This window comes from Myxocyprinus asiaticus, chromosome 16 (assembly GCF_019703515.2).
Source record: "Myxocyprinus asiaticus isolate MX2 ecotype Aquarium Trade chromosome 16, UBuf_Myxa_2, whole genome shotgun sequence".
Classification (NCBI taxonomy): Eukaryota; Metazoa; Chordata; class Actinopteri; order Cypriniformes; family Catostomidae; genus Myxocyprinus; species Myxocyprinus asiaticus.
Window position 1 is genome coordinate 21,149,422 of NC_059359.1, and position 18,270 is coordinate 21,167,691.

Genomic DNA, 18,270 nt, shown 5'->3' on the forward strand with positions numbered 1-18,270 from the left:
AAAACTCAGCTAAAATAATAAAATTTAATAAGTCAGCAGCATGTAATCTTAATGATGTAAAGAGCACCGGTCTAGGGCTGTTGCTGGCATCATCACATTTGGAGGGCGAACGAGAGAAAGAATGTCGGCTTCCATGCGGTGAGGAGCCTGTGCTATCCACATCACTCTCCATAAAAGTCTGAGGAAAAAAAAAAAAAAATCATACATGTACACATGAAAACTCCAAACAGAACTTCTCAATTTAATCCTTTTAATTCTCAAGCCAACACATTTTTATGTTCATGATCTACACCTCCTCAGCAGTTTCATCTTCCTCGTCTTCGTCAGGACAATACTCTTCATCAGAGGAGTCCTCCTCCTCTTGCAGGGGAATGTCCACAAACTGGGGTGGCTGAGGAAAGTATCCCAACGTATCAATTATCAGTGGACATCAACAAAAAAGAAAACAAAATATTCACAGGTGACATCACAACCATTAATTTACCTTAATCTCATTTGTCTTCTTTATTGGTGAGATATTCCAGTTGCCCATTCCCTGAAAAGCCAAACAAAGCTGCAATTATAGAGTATGATACTCTTACATATGAATGTTTAAAATCTGAAAAGAAATACAACACTCACCACCCCTTTTTCAACAACTTCTTTGAGCTTTGAACGTGTCATCTTAGGCTCCTGGATTTTAAGTAAGAGGAAAACAATTAACAAAAGAGATGAAATCATGGAATAGCTACAATATTCAAACAAAACACTATGCTGGGTAATAAAATTACTTTCAATGCTGCACTACCAAAATAATTGCTATGTTCATATTAGGGCTGAGTATTGATACAGATTTCCTGATTCAATTTGATTCCAATTTACAAGATCGACTCGATTCTTATTTCGAGTCGATATTGATTCATATGGGTATATTTGCTTATACTGTATGTCCATTTTGCTTACATATAAAACAAATTCTCTCTCAGCTAATGCTGTTAATTATAAAGGAATCTTCTAACCTTCTAGGTAACCCTTCTAGGTACAATTATAAAATTTTTATTTTACAAATTATATTTTCATTAGTTTATCTTTATACTGGTTTAATTTTTAGTTTTTTAAAATGTTCAAATTCAGTGTATTCCATAAATAAACGTCTTGAAATATAATACATAGTATAAATATTTTTGTTATTTCTTTTTTTTTTTTTTACATGCATAATTTGTACAATTTGCAAGCACTGTATTTATATTAATATGTAGATCACATGCTAAATCGGTACTGTCTCTTTCTTTTTTTCTCCCAATTTGGAATTCCCAATGTGCTTTTAAGTCCTCGTGGTCGCGTAGTGATTCACCTCAATCCGGGTGGCGGAGGACGAATCCCAGTTGCCTCCACGTTAGAGACCGTCAAGTTATCACGTGGCTTGTTGAGCATGTTGCCACGGAGACATAGCGCGTGTGGAGGCTTCACACCATCCACACTCAACTCACCACGCGCCCCACTGAGAACGCACCACATTATAGCGACCACGAGGAGGCAACCCCATGTGACTCTACGCTCCCTGGCAACCGGGCCAATTTGGTTGCTTAGGAGACCTGGCTGGAGTCACTCAGCATGCCCTGGGATTCGAACTAGCGAACTCCAGGGTGGTAGCCAGTGTCTTTTACCACTGAGCTACCCAGGCCCCCTGGTACTGTCTCTTTAAGACTACTGGCATCAGCCAGTGAGCGCATACGTGTTCAGTGTAATTAGAATTAAATACTTTTATTTATTTTTTTTAACCAACAACTGACAGTAAAGAAGAGAAAAGTTATTGAAAGAGACATTATTGAATGACATGGATTGCATGGATCTCATCTATGGACACACAGGATGAGTCAAACCAAACTTTTTCTCTCAACAGGCAGTGAAAGGATCTCGTGCTAATAACTTCTTCACCACTATACTACTCAATTACTGGTGAGTAAAATCTAAAAGTTTAACAGCCAGTGGCTAATCACAGACATTTTTACTCGCACTGCATAAAATTCACATAGAAGAGGGTTGCCACATACTGTCAAAGATCGATGTTGGGATTTAAGAATCGGTATCAAGATCATTCAAACGAAGATCAAGATGCATCAGGAAATCTATATTTTTACCCAGTCCTAGTTCATATACACTCATTGAGCACTTTATTAGGAACATCAGTACACCTACTTATTCATGTGATTATCTAATTAGCCAATCATGTGACTGCAGTGCAATGCATAAAATCATGCATATATGGGTCAGGAGCTTCAGTTAATGTTCACATTAACCATCAGAATGGGGAAAAATGTAATCTCAGTGATTTAGACCATGGCATGATTGTTGGTGCCAGACAGGCTGGTTTGAGTATTTCTGTAACTGCTGATCTTCTGGGATTTTCACGCACAACAGTCTCTAGCGTTTACTCCGAATGGTGCCAAAAACAAAAAACATCCAGTGAGCAGCAGTTCTGCAGACGGAAACGCCTTGTTGATGAGACAGGTCAACAGAGAATGGCCAGACTGGGTCGAGCTGACAGAAAGCTACGGTAATTCAGATGTCAATGTGAACTTTATTTATATAGCACTAATAAAACAACATTTGTTGACCAAAGTGCTTTACAGACAAATACAAAAATTAAAAGAAAGGGCACATCAACCTCTCTTATTTTTCTTTAAATATTAAAAAGTTTAAAAAACAAAAGTAAAAACAAAACAAAAAACATGACATGTTTTATCAAATAGAGGATTTAGGCAGTATTTTAAGGCTGAAGAGAGATAGTGGGATAACCACTCTGTAGAATTGTAGTGAGCAGAATAGCATCTCAGAATGCACAACATGTCAAACCTTGAGATGGATGGGCTACAAAAGCAGAAGACCACGTTGGGAACTTTATTAGGACCACAGTGTTCCCAATAAAGTGCTCAGTGAGTGTATCTTTTACTATACTAAGTAGTTCCATTAGAACAGTAAAATGCACTGCTCATGTATTAAAAAGAAGAGGGAAGCTCTTACAAACATGGGCATGTCCTGGGTGTCTCTTATGGCTGCTTTCATCATGGCCACAACATGCTCATTGGTTACCACCTCCTGAGGTCAAACACAGAAAGTCATCTGTTAAATAGTGTGCAATTTGTTTCTGTTTACAGTTGTCTTGATTGCAACATTTTCATATGGTGATGATCTTTTCTTCATTTTCTTGATGGTTCAGAAAATAACCACAGAAGACCACAGAGAGCTTCAATACTTGGAGAAGAATATTTATAAGGCCCAAAAGTTTAAATAAATTTCAGGCATGTTTAAATCAGACTCACATGGATAATGTTTCGAACGTTGACAGAGGAGAGGTTGAGCTTTTTCGATTTGAGGGTTAAATCTCTGTCCAACTTCCTCAGATCTTCCTCACTCTCATCCTTTTCCTCAAGCCCTTCTTCCATCTCCCCCCTGTCTCCATCCTTCTCAGGGATCTCTCCTTCCTTTTGAGTTATTACACTCTTCTTTACATTCACTCCATTCTTTCTCTTAAGCCACTCTTCCCCTCCAAACCTGTCCTCATCTATGGATCGTCAAACAAAGACAGTTTAATCAGATCTAAATGAACCAGTTAAAAAAATAACACAGAAGTCCATATAACATATAGTTTTAAATAACAACTGACTAATGAGAGGAAGAGAACAAAAGTAATCTGCTAGTTTGTTTAATAGCAAGGCTGAAACATAAGGCAATGGAATAAAGGTTACTCACCCACAGTGATGACAAGACCCAGCTCTGCATCCTCCTCTGACAGCAGTGGGGATGAAACTGGGGTGGAGGACTGAACACCACCATCCTCAAAAAGGTCTACACAGAGAGAGAAAATAAACACATAGCAAGCTCTCATATAACTGTCACTCAAGGAAGAGCAAAGAGCAGTCTCACCATTACCTGCACTGGATTTCTGTTCCTGGGAATCACACTGCTGGACGTGTTTTTGTGGAAACAGTGTGTGGATTGAGGTCCAGCTCTTTCTCTTAGTGGGGGTAGAGATCTTCCTCATCCAGGAACTAGCGGAAAGTTTGTGTGAGAATGGCGATCTGCTGAAAGATTTCCTCTTAGGTGCTTTGGCAGGATTGGGTTGTGGGTCTGTTGAAGTCGACTTGCGTTTCCAACCCATTTTCAAAACGCTTCGGAGCCTAAAACACAATTCAAGAAAAACAAGTGATACAACCCTTTGTTTAACGATAGAGACTTCAACTAACCCATGTTTACAGTCCTTGTTCACGTCATTCAAACTCTGAACGGGCCATTATGGAAGACACAACATAGCCAGCCATTTCGACGAATTAAAAACAAAACAATAAAAAGCCACCATTTATACTCTGGCTGTGTCTAAATACAAAGTGAGCTGCCTAATTAGACAATATTTTAGGCCATCATACGTGCAAAAATCCACTGGGATATAATAACAGCATGAAAAACAAAGTGCCGTTTTTGGTTCCTTTTCAACGAGGCTTTATCTGATACACTAGTAGAATCACGGTAAAATATGCTCATCAAAATATGTTTATTTAATAGCAATTCATTGTTAATGAAGTGCAGAGAGATGGATTGTTATGAATCTGATTAATCTCCTCTGCAGTCAGTTAGCTCATTGGCTAACTGAAAATAGCATCCCTCCACTAAGCAAACCAAGCCAATCGAAAATATCTTATATTTATAACATGCAATTGTGTTGTTTGATCTCTTCATCTTTCGAAAGGTAAAAATCCATCTTACCCACGAACAAGTGTCTGAAGCCATCAGAAGCTACAATCCGATACACACTAGCCCGCCGCTTCACAACAAACGGCGGGTGTTACAGTCTTTTTCGTCCCTTGTAAACATAAGCGATAACAATCCGTTCCCAAACCTCAGTCCCGCGGACCGCAGCTTCCTCCTCCTCCTCCTCCTCCTTCTTCTTCTTTTTCTTCTTCTTCTTTCGATTTAATGGCGGGTTCGTGTCATAAGCACATACCGCCACCGACTGTACATTGTGCATCCATCATGGTGACACTCTATCACATGCTGTGCATTATGTAGTGCAGTGTTTCACAACCACTGTGCTGCGGCACACTAATGTGCCGTGAAAGATAACACTTAACACTGGCATTGAACGGAGCGTAGATGTCTCGACTCAACTCATGTAAAATGTGCTTTACAATGACGAAAGAACATTATTATTCAAAATTATTATTATTTGTCTGTTATTGCCCTTTTTTTCTGATAAAAGTCATGCTCAGCAGTTTAAATCTGTAGGAAAATGTTACCATAGATCTGCTTTGTGTTTATAATTCTTATACTGAAGTCAGCAGATTTGTAGTCATGCAAGTTTTAATGAAGGAGAAGGATGTTATTGAAACTCACTATTATTAGACTATTATTGTTGTCTTTTTGGATGAAAAATGATGTTCAAACTAAAGGAAAACTATAGATCTGCTTTGTTCTTTTAATGCTTAAACTCTAAAGTCTCTTGATAGATTCCGGTCGTGAACGACTCAAAATGATTCAGTGACTCGCTCATAGCACATAAGGCTCTCATTTGTCGCCACCTAGTGACATTTCCAGAAGGGGTCACTGAACTAATCAGTTCATAAAATTTAATAAGTTTGTGAAACAGAAGCAAACCACACCAAAATACCCATTATTTTTGCAGCTAATTCTGCAAAATTGTGCAGTTAATTTGCTATACTTGAATCATTAAAATTGCTGGAATTGGTGCTTTTAGCTAATTCTTTCAAAAAAAAAAAAAAAAAAAATCCCCGGAAAAAAATTTCATGGACCAGTGATTCTCTCACCTTTTTTGCCCTTCATGAGTTTGCATTCCTGTAATTTGCTGTGACATTGCAATAATTAATTTGCAAGAACAAATCTACAAATTAGAAAAATAAGCAAATTAGTTTTTTTTCATTACCCAGTTAGCGCTCTTGCCACCTGTGACCTCATTACACAGCATACCTACATCAAGTCAAGTCAACCTTTATTTATAGAGCACATTTAAAAACAACAGAAGTTGATCCACAGTGCTTTACAGATCAAACAAAAAAAATGACAGTGTGATATAAAAACAGATTGATTTAAAGTTAACTATAAAACATAATAAAATAAATAAAAACATTTAAATACAACATCATGTATTTATCAGTTTCAAACTATTCAATGATATATTCAAAAGCTACAGAATAAAAATATGTTTTTAAAGAAGATTTAAAAATGGCTAATGATGAAGCTGACCTCACATGGAAAAGAAGACTGTCACAGAAAAGGCACTGTCACCCTTAGATCTATAGTGGCAATGAGGAACCCTTAATAGAAGTTGATCAGAAGACCTGAACGCTCTGGTGGGGGAGTAAGGGTGTAGAAGGTCACTGATATATTGGGGCGCGAGACCAGATAGTGCCTTGTAGACAAAAATCAGAATTTTAAAATCCACCCTGAATTTCACTGGAAGACAGTGTAGAGATGCTAAAACCGGGGAAATGTGATCCCTCTTTCTTGACCCTGTTAAAAGGCAAACTGCCACGTTTTGAACCAGCTGTAGGCGGGATAACACATAACAATGTGCAATGAGTTACAGCAGTCTAACTTTGATGTAATAAGTGAGTGGATCACAATTTCCAAGTCTCTAAGGGAAATAAAATGTTGTATTTTAGCAATAGATCTCAGGTGGAAAAAGCTACCCTTGACAACAGCACTGATCTGCTTATTAAGAAGTAACGAGAAGTCTAAAATCACTCCAAGATTTCTTACATGATCTTATACATTCGACGACAGAGGACCTAACTGGGCAACCAGGCCAGGTAAGGAGGACATGGTGGAACCTAAAATCAGAACTTTTGCTTTCATTTAATTATAAGAAATTGTTTGCCAGCCAGTGTTTAATATCTTTGAAGCAATTTAGGGTGTTCTCAGATGAACAATTCTTGTCTACACTCACTGGGAAATAAAATTGGGAATCGTCAGCATAACAGTGATACAATATGCTGAACTTCTGAAAAATAGAGCTCAGAGGAAGCATATACAAGGAAAATAACAAGGGTCCTAAAATCGACCCTTGAGGGACACCACACTGTAATTGAGCTGTCATAGAAGAAAAATTACCTAATTTTACAGAGAAGGTCCTTTCTTTTAGATAGGAGGAAAACAACTGGAGGGCCATACCCTGGATGCCAACCATACATTCGATTGAGAAGAATATTATGGTCGATAGTGTCGAACACGGCACTGAGATCTAATAAAACTAAGACGACAGGTGAACCTGAATCCACAGAGAGAAAAATATCATTAGTGACCTTCAATAATGCAGATTCATTGCTGTTCAAGGGTCTGAAACCAGACTGAAATTGATCTAAAATGTTAAATGTATTTAGGTAGGAGTAGAGCTGCAAATAAACAACTCTCTCCAAAATCTTGGAAATAAAAGGCAGTGTAGAGATTGGTCTGTAATTGTTGTGTATTGCTGAAGTTTTTTTAACAAAGGATGAAGAATTGCATGTTTAAAACTACTTGGAACAACTCCACTTGCTAATGAGCTGTTAATTATAGCTGTCACACTGGAACTGATAGTCATGAAAACTTCTTTAAGAAAGCGTGGAGAAAGAATATCCAGCTTCTAACTGAAACACTTCATCTTAGAGACTATATCTGCTAACTGTGCTGACGATACTGGTTCAAAGTGAGTCAGAGAACTGGACGGGGAAGGAATTAGTGGCTGATCAAATTGTGAAGGTGCAATTGCACCTTTAATCTGCTCAATTTTGTAAGTAAAGAAATTTAAAAATGTTTCACAGGTCTCTTGGGTGACGTCCAGCATTTCTAGTTGGGTTTAAAACAGAATCAATTGTTTTGAATAATACTTTTGTTGATTTGTGTTATCAGAGATTAGAGGAAAAACTTAGCTTTCGCTTCCTTTACAGCTCTCTTATAGTAAGTTAAACACTCCTTTAAAATGTCAGAAGAGACCTGAAGCTTGTCTCTTTTCCAATTGTGCTCAGCTTTTCTGCACTCTTGTCTGAGAACGTGGGTGACATCATTAAGCCAAGGCTGTGAAATACCCTTAATTCTCCTTGGCTTGAGCGGAGTGACATTATCAAGTGTAAAAGTACAAGATTTATTAAAAGCTTCAACCAATGATTCAGTGTCGAGTCCAGCCAAGACATTATCTGTGAAATGCATTAGATAGACTTGATAGTGGTGTTCCGTGGTATTTTTTATTCGTAAAAAGTGTGTCGTGGCAGAAAAAATGTTGGGAAACACTGATGTAGTGTATGCTTTCCCTGTGATGTGTGATCTGAACTGCTGCGTGTTCAGCTCCTATGCCCCAACCACCTTATCTAAGGTGTTTATCAGTTCTGTGTGTATCCAATTAATTGTTATGTATCCTCTACTATTTAATTAGTATTTTACATTATTATATCCTTCAATCAAGTCTAGTTTTTTTTTCCAGAAATTCCATAACTACCCTACAGTTTCCTCTAACTTCTAGTCCTTTTCCCAACAACCACCATAACAAATCCATATCTCCCTCCTTTCCTTTCAAACTTTATCACATTATTTCCTTTCTACCTTAAACTGTTCACATTTTAACATGACATGTTCCACAGTTTCTAATTTGCCACATTTACACCTGCCTGTGTCATGTTTTCCTATTATTGCCATAGATGCCTTAAGTCCCGCATGTCCAAATCTTAGTCTTTTTTTTTTTTTGTAATTAACATTTTTTATTGTTTTATATACACCACAAACAAAAACCCAACACATATACTGTACAACGAATTAACATTTCACATTCAAACCCCACTAATATCCCTCCCCATTCACCAACCCCACTCTGACCCCCAACGAACACTCCTGTGGTCCCACATAATAACACACACACACACAACCAAAAAATAAATAAAAACAAAAAAGAAAATATAATAAACATACATAATTAAACTAAACTACACTCTCCACATCCCCTCCCTGAAAGTCCCCCACTAAAACTAAATAATTGCCCCATTTCTTAACAAATAAGTCCCAAAACCCCAGCTTTACTTACCCCTTCCTCGAAAGCAGCCACCCTCCCCATTTCCACACACCACTCCGAAAAAGAGGGCACTCCATCCAACTTCCATCCTCTTAAAATTATTTGCCTGCCGATCATGAGACTGGTCAGAACCCAATTTTTTATGTGATTATCCCCCAAATTTATAACCGCCCCATCACCCAAAATAGAGAGTCTGGGACAAAGTAAAATTTGAGCGCTCAAAACGTCACACTCTTGATAGAAATTAAAGCTCTGTCCCCCAGATTCTGAATTAACGGGGAGTAATACACTCATGCCTCATGACCTTTTCTAAAAGTAGTAACCACCTCTCCCAGAGTATCTGCCACTTTAGGGGTGTGTGAGCTACTCCCAAAAATATTACAGAGCAGGTGGCGCAGCTGTAAATACCTATAGAACTGAGGTCTGGGAATCTCAAAGTGTTGAACCAAATTTTCGAAAGATCTAAACACTCCACTCTCATATAGGTCACCGAGTGTAGTAACCCCCCTCACAATCCACTCTGATCAGCAGAAAGGGGACCTTTCAATACATAATTTGGGGTTCAGCTATATGTTCGAGGCAACATTTAAATAAATGTCCAAATTAAACTCTCTGGACACTTTTGTCCATATTGCGTGTAAATGCGAGATAACAGTGTGTAACTTAACTTCTCCGGTTATTCTGATAGAAAGGCTTTGCAATGGCAAAATAGGGGCAAGAACTACTTTGTACTTCAATACAAAACCAGGGAGGGGCTCTCTTAGGTGGAAGTGACCAATGAGCCAAATGTCTGAGACCAAATGCATAATAATAAAACAAAATCTTGGGTAGGCCTAGTCCACTTTTGTCAATCGGCCTATGTAACTTGTAATCTGGGACATTTACCATTCCAAATGAAGGACTTCACTATACTATCAAATTGCTTGAAATAAGAGAGGGGGACATCTACAGGGAGAGATTGTAGCAGGTAGTTAAATTTTGGAATACAATTCATTTTAATAACATTAACCTTCCCAGTCATAGATAAATGTAATGAAGCCCACCTGCCCACATCACTCGAAAACCTTTTAATTAAGGGGTCAAAATGAACTAAATCAGACAAATTTGCTGGGAATAAAATGCCCAAATACTTAATGCCCTGTTTGGGCCACTGGAAGGCGCCCGGCTTGAAAGCCGTTACTGGGCAGTATGCTGTCAGAGCCAAAGCTTCGGATTTAGACCAATTGACTCTGTATCCTGAGAATTTAGAAAAGGAATTAATAATTCTGTGGATGCAAGGCATAGATCTAGTGGGGTCGGAGATGAATAACAAAATATCATCTACGTAGAGCAAAAGCTGATGTGCCATACCTTCCGCCACCACCCCTGGAAAATCATCCTCCTTTCTTATCGTGGCTGCTAATGGTTCCAGGGCAAGACAGACAATAATGGGGTAAGAGGGCAACCCTGCCGGGTGCCCCTATCCAGAGTAAAATAATCTGAAATTAATCCATTCATTTGTACTGCTACCGGGTGTCTATAAGGTAACTTAATCCATCCAATAAAAGTTTTTCTGAACCCATATATTTCCAAAATCTTAAAAAGATAATCCCATTCTATCATACCAAACACCTTTTCGGCGTCAAGTGAGATGGCAGCAACCAGAATCTGATCATTCGCCACTGACCACATAATATTGATGAAACGCCTAATGTTATAAGAAGAGCTACGACCCCGAATAAACCCCACCTGATCTATATGTATAAGAGATGTCATAAATTTACTTAATCGGTCAGCCAGAATTTTTGACAATATTTTAACATCTAGCTGGATCCGGGAAATTGGACGGTAACTCTTACACTCACTTGGATCTTTGTCTTTTTTAAGAATCAGACTGATCCAGGCTTGTGTCATGGTTGGCAGACGCTTTCCATTCTTTAATGATTCCGTGTAAACTTCTAACAAAAGTGGAGCCAGTTCTTGACTGTAGGCAAGGCCTTAATTACCTCGCTAAGCTCCTCCAATGTTATCTTAGAATCATTTTTGATATATTTGAACATTTGCTCTGTTGTCAGTTTAGGGATTTCTAATGGTTCCACAAAATTTCTAATATCCTCATCAGTAGATGAAGATGTGGAACTATGGAGATCAAGATAGAATTCTTTAAAAGCATTATTAATATCAATGGCCAAGGTAAATATCTTGCCACCAGCAGAGGGAATGGTAGAAAAAGACTCTCTCTGCTTTATATATCTAGCCAAAAGCTTCCATACTTTGTCCCCTGACTCAAAGTATGACTGCCTTGCCCTGAATAGCCAAAACTCCACCTTCCGTGGCAAAATAGTATTATATCTGTATTTTAATCAGGTCAATTCTCTGAGGCCATCAGACGACATTCAGCGCTTCAGCTCTGTCTCTGCACTTTTAATATTCACTTCCAACTCCATGAGTTCTCGTGCTTTGGATTTTTTGATGAATGAGGCATACTGTATGATCACGCCCACAGAGGACACTGAGGACCAGTTGGTCTCCATATAAACATTGATTTCAGCTTTTAACATTTGTTGGAAATCAGGATTTTGCAAAAGGGATACATTAAAGGGCCAACTATATGATTTCTTTTTCTCCGTATGTGGCAACACCTCTAAACACACCAGGGCATGATCTGTGACTAAGATGTTTCCAATTGAGCAATCCACTACAGACTAAATGAGGGACTTAGATATATATAAAAAAATCTATTCTAGAATAAATCTTATGGACTGATGAAAAAAATGTATAGTCCCTACCAGATGGGTTAAAAAGTCTCCAATTATCTGTAAGACCAATATTTTTACACATCCTGTGAAGTGTCAGTGTTGCTCTAGGGGGCTTACAAACATTTGCTTCGCTATGATCAAGGACTGGGTCCATCAAAAGATTAAAGTCTCCTCCCAATATATATCATGAGGGGTGCCCACGGCTTGCAGCATCCCTTCAAGATGGAAACATCTGTGAATTAATATCTGGATATCTGCTTACCAGTTTTTCTCTTCTTGTGGTATACTCACTATTATGAAACGTGGCCGGAGCCCCAAACAAACCGAACGGAAGTGTCACAAATTGGTGTAATCTGAACGGTGTGGAGAAAGCCATTTTTTCATAGGAAATTGGTGTCAAGGGGATCTGCCAATAACCCTTTGTCAAATCCAGTGTCGAGTAAAAACGAGCAGTGCCCAACTGATCAAGCAACTCATCAATACGAGGCATTGGGTAGGCATCAAATTTAGACACCGCGTTGACTTTTCTATAATCCACACAGAACCGTACAGACCCGTCGCTCTTAGGCACCAGAACAACTGGGCTGGACCAGTCACTGTGGGATTCCTCTATTACTCCCATATCGAGCATTGCATCCAATTCTTCCCAAATTATTATTTTTTTTTATGTTCAGGCAATCGGTAGGGACGGGTACATACCACCACCCCCGGCTCAGTCTCGATGTGGTGTTGGATGAGGTTCATGCGACCCGGTAGATGGGAAAACACATCTGCGAATTCTTGTTGTAGTTTGGCAACCTCTGCGAGTTGGCACGGTGAGAGGCGGTCTCCGCAAGTGACCGGGGTGATGTGATTGAATTTTGTGTTTACCTCCGGCCCGAGTTCCGCCCTTCCTGGAACTATCGTAGCCAACGTCACTGGGGCCTCCACAATTTCAGGAGGTTGAGGTGATATATTTGACATGTGCCCCCTCTATCGGTTCGCTTTACCTCATAATCGAGTTCCCCCACTCGTCGTGTGACCTCAAAGGGTCCTTGCCACTTGGCGAGTAACTTGGAGCTTGATGTAGGGAGTAATATGAGTACCTTATCTCCCGGTGCAAATTCCCTCAGCCGAGTTCCCCAGTTTAACAGTCGGCTCTGTCGTTCTTGAGCTTGGAGCAAATTCTCCTGTGTTAGTTGCCCCGAGGTGTGGAGTTTTTCTCTAAGATCAAGAACGTACTGAATTTCATTCTTACTGTTTGAAGGTCCCTCCTCCCAAGCTTTGTGTATGACATCAATCATGCCATGCGGGCGCCGCCCATACAGCAGCTTGAATGGGGAAAACCCAGTGGAGGCTTGCGGGACCTCTCGTACTGCGAATAACAGGGGATCGAGCTATTTGTCCCAATTTCTAGCATCCTCGTGCACGAACTTATGAATCATGTTTTTAAGGGTTTTATTAAAGCGTTCCACCAGGCCATTTGTTTGTGGATGGTAAACGCTGGTGCTGATCGATTTAATGCCCAATAATTCGTAAAGCTTGCATAGTGTTCGTGACATAAAGGTTGTGCCCTGATCGGTGAGGATTTCTTTTGGAATCCCCACCCGGGAGATTATTTTGAAGAGTGCCTCTGCAACACTTCATGCTGAGATGTTGCGCAGAGGCACTGCTTCCGGATATCGCGTTGCATAGTCCACTAGGATCAATACAAGCAATGTCCGCATGCTGACTGCTCTAATGGCCTGACGAGGTCCATTCCAATTCTCTCAAAGGGGACCTCAATCAGCAGAAGAGGGTGCAATGGCCCTTTTGGGGTGGCCGGTGGATTCACCAGCTGGCAATTGCGGCATGCCGCACCAGAGCGCTCCTCTGCAATTGGGCACACCACCATTTGGTCCTCCGCCATCTGGACCGCTTCCTCCAGCGACGCCGGGTGATGGCACTGGACCCACTACGCCATCTCTTCTGGAAGCTGGCGGATCAGCTGCTCCAGCACCACTTGGTCGACCACTCCCTCAACATCGCAGTCCCCTGCCCGCAGCCATTTCCGGCAGGCATCACGGAGCCTCTGAGAAAAGGCAAACGGGTGTGATGTAGGTTGGTGGGGGACTTGATGATGTTGGACAGCGGGAAGGACTCCATGGGGCGTGCAGTCTTCAAATCAGATCCCGGGTTTCGGCACCAGTGCAACAACGAAGGACACCGGGAACTGGATTCTTCAAACACAGGTAAGGAACTTTTAATTGACCACTTCTCTGGTTTACAGCTTCACAATAACACATCAGCTTCACACTAACTCATTAGTTTTACACTAACACATCAGCTTCACAATAACACATCAGCTTCACAGTAAGGCTCTCGTCCCGGTTACTCTCTCTTGATATGGCGCTGGCATGGTCCTTTTATGCCGCTCTCCCCAATCTCACTACAATTAGAGACAGGTGTTAGTCATAATTTGGCTCAGGTGTATGCACCCTTACCGCTCTCTTTCTCCCGACGGATGCTCGACCACGCCCATGCTGCCACAGCATGATCATATACAGATTCTTTAACAATGTGTTGTGTGCATTAAAATCTCCAAATAAAACTTCTCTACCCCATGCCCTGTTAATCTTACTCCATAGTGTTGTAGAAATTAGTGTTGTCAAAAGTACCGGTACTTCAGTACCAAGTCGATACTAAAATAAAAAAGATATAACAATACCAGTGTTTCTGCAGTACCGGTAGTACCGAACACTGACTCAATCCGGTACCAGCGCGCAATACGACTGACACACCACTGCTTTAAAATGCTAATTTTGAGTAAGTGCTCTGCTACTCCTTACACTGAAATGGCTAGTTAATCAAATTAAAATCATGACATGTCCTAGCGTGATTTATTAAACCGCTAAAGGCTGCAATCTTCGTGTGGAAGAGCTGCGTACTTTGAATGACTGTATAAATCCGACCCTCATACATATTGAGAATCATTCACATTGTATCAGATGACAGAGCAGAGCACTAATCTACTGTGAACCGCAGCACGTGTAAACTATATATTAATATAATTAAATCACAGCATTTGCACTTTAATCTCAACTCAACTTTATTTATATAGTATTTAAAACAATAGAGTTGACCAAAGTGCTTCACAGTAATACAATTTAAAACATAACATTTCAAAATCACCACATACACAAACACCAGTAAATTAAAATACAAACACTTCAAAACTCTGTCCTAAATTTTAATTGTCAGACTCAAAGACCAGTGTAAAGAGATGAGATTTCAGACATGAAATAAAAAGTGAAACTGTTTATCCAGAAAGTGAAGATTCAGGCAAAGAATACACTTCATAATAAAAGCACATTTAAAAATATAAGCTAGAGCCTTGAAATTGAAGAAATTGTGACAGAAATATATTACAAATGTATAGTAAAATGTAATATTTACTGTAATAATACTAATATTACTATTACTACTACTACTACTACTAATAATAATAATGAAGCAATATATCACAAGCATGACTGCTGTAAAATAAATGTTAGGCAAAAAAAAAAAAAAAATGCAATGATGACATGTTGAAAAGATTATTCATTTGTTAAAAGATTTAAGAATGAATTGATTAGACACCATTTTGATGATGAAATTAAATTAAACTAAAACATAGAGTTCTGAAAAATAATAATAATAATAATAACAAAAAGGAAAACATGATTTGGTAAAGAATAAAACAGATTTCAGTAGGGCGCTACTTAAAAACACTTTGTCACGTATCCACCGGACTCCCTCTCCCTCACCGTCTGTCACCTGCTCTCACTCGCCTGAGTTCTAATCACTTACACCTGCAGCTTATCATCACCTCGTTTGGACATGCACTTAAACATCACTCTCAGGCTGTGGCTGTGGCTGTGTCTTGTTTGGAAGGATGCGTCCTCCGGAGGTCGTGTCCTTTGAAGGCTGTGGTATACCGAGCGGCCTCCTTTAAACAAGTCTCGTTTAAATGAGATGGCTTTCGTAGGACAAATGGAAACGTAACGTAACATAACATGGCTGCTTTTGGACTCAAGATGGCGCAGAGTATGGCTGCTGCGTTGCGAGCTCCGACACAACATAATAGTGTTTTGTTTGTTTTGTTCACAATTCTTATGTTTTTTGTCTTGGATGTTGTCTGCCTTATTGTCTACGACAGACAAACACTTTTGGACATTGGTTCAGCAATTTCACACCGTAAACTGGACTTCAAATTCCTCAATGCCGACCCACTGTTTACAAACACGCAAGCGGAGCCCTTTGTCTGGGCAATCCGGACGCGGAAACGCAAAAGGAAAAGGGGAAACAGAGCCGGCGTTCTCATCAGAGTAAGACGCTGTGCAAATCGATCCCCGCTACCCACTATTCTACTGGCAAATGTTCAGTCTCTGGATAACAAGCTCTACGAGCTGAAAGCGCGGATCTCTTTCCAACGAGAGACGAGGGGTCTGCTGCATTATCTGCCTTACGGAAACTTGGATGTCTGTGGAGATTCCAGACTCAGCCATTGAACCAGTGTGGTTCTCCGTACACCGAGCGGCAGAGCGAAAGACCTCTCAGGTAAAAGCAGAGGTGGCGGTGTATGTTTTATGATCAACAAATCCTGGTGTGATCAGAGGAACGTTCATTCTATCAAGTCTTTCTGCTCTCCTGATCTGGAATTTCTCATGCTTCTGTGTCGACCATTCTGGCTACCGAGGGAATTCACAGCGGTCATTATCACAGCTGTGTACATTCCCCCACAAGCCGACACAGACCAGGCACTCAAGCAACTGTATGGGATTATAAGTGAGCAGGAAACCGCGCACCCCGAGGCCGCGTTCATTGTGACCGGGGACTTTAATAAAGCCAGTTTCAAATCAGTCGCACCAAAATACCTCCAGCAAATTAGTTTCAACACACAAGGGGACCAGGTTTTGGACCATTACTACTCCATCCCTTCCGGGATGGCTACAAATCCCTCCCCCGCCCACCATTTGGCAAATCGGACCACTCTTCCATTCTGCTTCTGCAAGCTTACAGGCAGAAACTGAAACAGGAAGCACCCACCCTCAGAACGATCCAGTGCTGGTCAGACCAATCAGACTCTACGCTACAGGACTGTTTTGATCACATGGACTGGGAGATGTTCCGGTCCACATCTGATGACGACATCGAGCTTTACGCTGATAGCGTAATGTGTTTCATCAAAAAGTGCGTGGAGGACGTGGTTCCGACCAGAACAATACGGATCTATCCGAATCAGAAACCATGGATAAATAGCGATGTTCACGTGGCACTTAATGTGCGGACCTCCGCTTTTAATTCCGGGAACGTGGAGGAGCATAAACAAGCCAGTTATGCCCTCCGAAAAACTATCAGAACAGCAAAACGTCAATACAGGAGCAAGATTGAAGGACAGTTTAACACCATCAACTCTAGAAGCATGTGGCAGGGAATTAACATCATCACGGACTTTAAAGGGAATAAAAACTCCACCATGAACACCGCTGCCTCTCTCCCGGATGAGCTAAATACATTTTATGCTCGTTTTGAGGGAAATAACACCGCCCTCGCGGAGAGAGCTCTCGCGGCCGAAACTACAGAGGTTAGTTCACTCTCCGTCTCTGTAGCGGATGTAACCCGATCCTTCCGACAGGTGAATATCCGCAAAGCCGCAGGCCCAGACGGCATTCCAGGCTGCATCATCAGAGTATGCGCGAACCATCTGGCTGGTGTTTTTACAGACATTTTCAACCTTTCCCTCTCTTTGTCTGTAGTCCCCACATGCTTTAAAACATCCACCATTGTGCCTGTTCCAAAGCAATCAAAAAAATTTGCTTAAATGACTGGCATCCTGTTGCTCTGAACCCCATCATCAGCAAATGCTTTGAGAGACTAATCAGAGACTACATCTGCTCTGTGCTGCCTCTATCTCTTGACCCATTGCAGTTTGCTTACCGCAACAACCGCTCCACTGATGATGCCATTGCATCTACAATACACACTGCTTTCTCCCATCTGGAAAAAAAGAACACTTATGTGAGAATGCTGTTTGTAGACTACAGCTCAGCATTCAACACCATAGTGCCCTCCAAGCTAGATGAGAAACTCCGGGCTCTGGGCTTAAACAGCTCGCTGTGCAGCTGGATCCTGGACTTCCTGTCAAGCAGACGCCAGGTGGTTAGAATAGGCAGCAACATCTCCTCATCACTGACCCTCAACACTGTGTACTCATCCCACTCTTGTATTCCTTGTACACACATGACTGTGTGGCAACACATAGCCCAATGCCATCATTAAGTTTGCTGATGACACGACGGTGGTAGGTCTGATCACTGACAATGATGAAACAGCCTACAGAGAGGAGGTGCACACTCTGACACACTGGTGTCAGGAGCACAACCTCTCCCTCAACGTCAGTAAGACAAAGGAGCTTGTGGTGGACTTCAGGAGAAGAGATAGAGAACACAGTCCCATCACCATCAATGGAGCACCAGTAGAGAGAGTCAGCAGCTTCAAGTT

The 18,270-nt window shown here is 40.8% G+C and overlaps 1 protein-coding gene across 2 annotated transcripts in view; it reads right to left on the reverse strand.

Annotated features, from left to right (window-relative positions):
- Positions 1–4,901, reverse strand: part of gon4lb (gon-4 like b) — a 38,953-nt gene extending 34,052 nt beyond the window's left edge. For both annotated transcript variants that reach the window (XM_051721965.1, XM_051721966.1), the window contains exons 1-9: positions 4,744–4,901; positions 3,913–4,160; positions 3,733–3,828; positions 3,303–3,544; positions 3,004–3,078; positions 622–672; positions 485–535; positions 293–391; positions 68–178 (exon numbers count right to left, since the gene is read on the reverse strand). In XM_051721965.1, the coding sequence (XP_051577925.1) occupies positions 68–178; positions 293–391; positions 485–535; positions 622–672; positions 3,004–3,078; positions 3,303–3,544; positions 3,733–3,828; positions 3,913–4,141 (954 nt within the window). In that variant the 5' untranslated portion in view covers positions 4,142–4,160; positions 4,744–4,901. The remainder of the gene's footprint in view (positions 1–67; positions 179–292; positions 392–484; positions 536–621; positions 673–3,003; positions 3,079–3,302; positions 3,545–3,732; positions 3,829–3,912; positions 4,161–4,743) is intronic.
- Between the last annotated feature and the right edge of the window lie 13,369 nt (positions 4,902–18,270).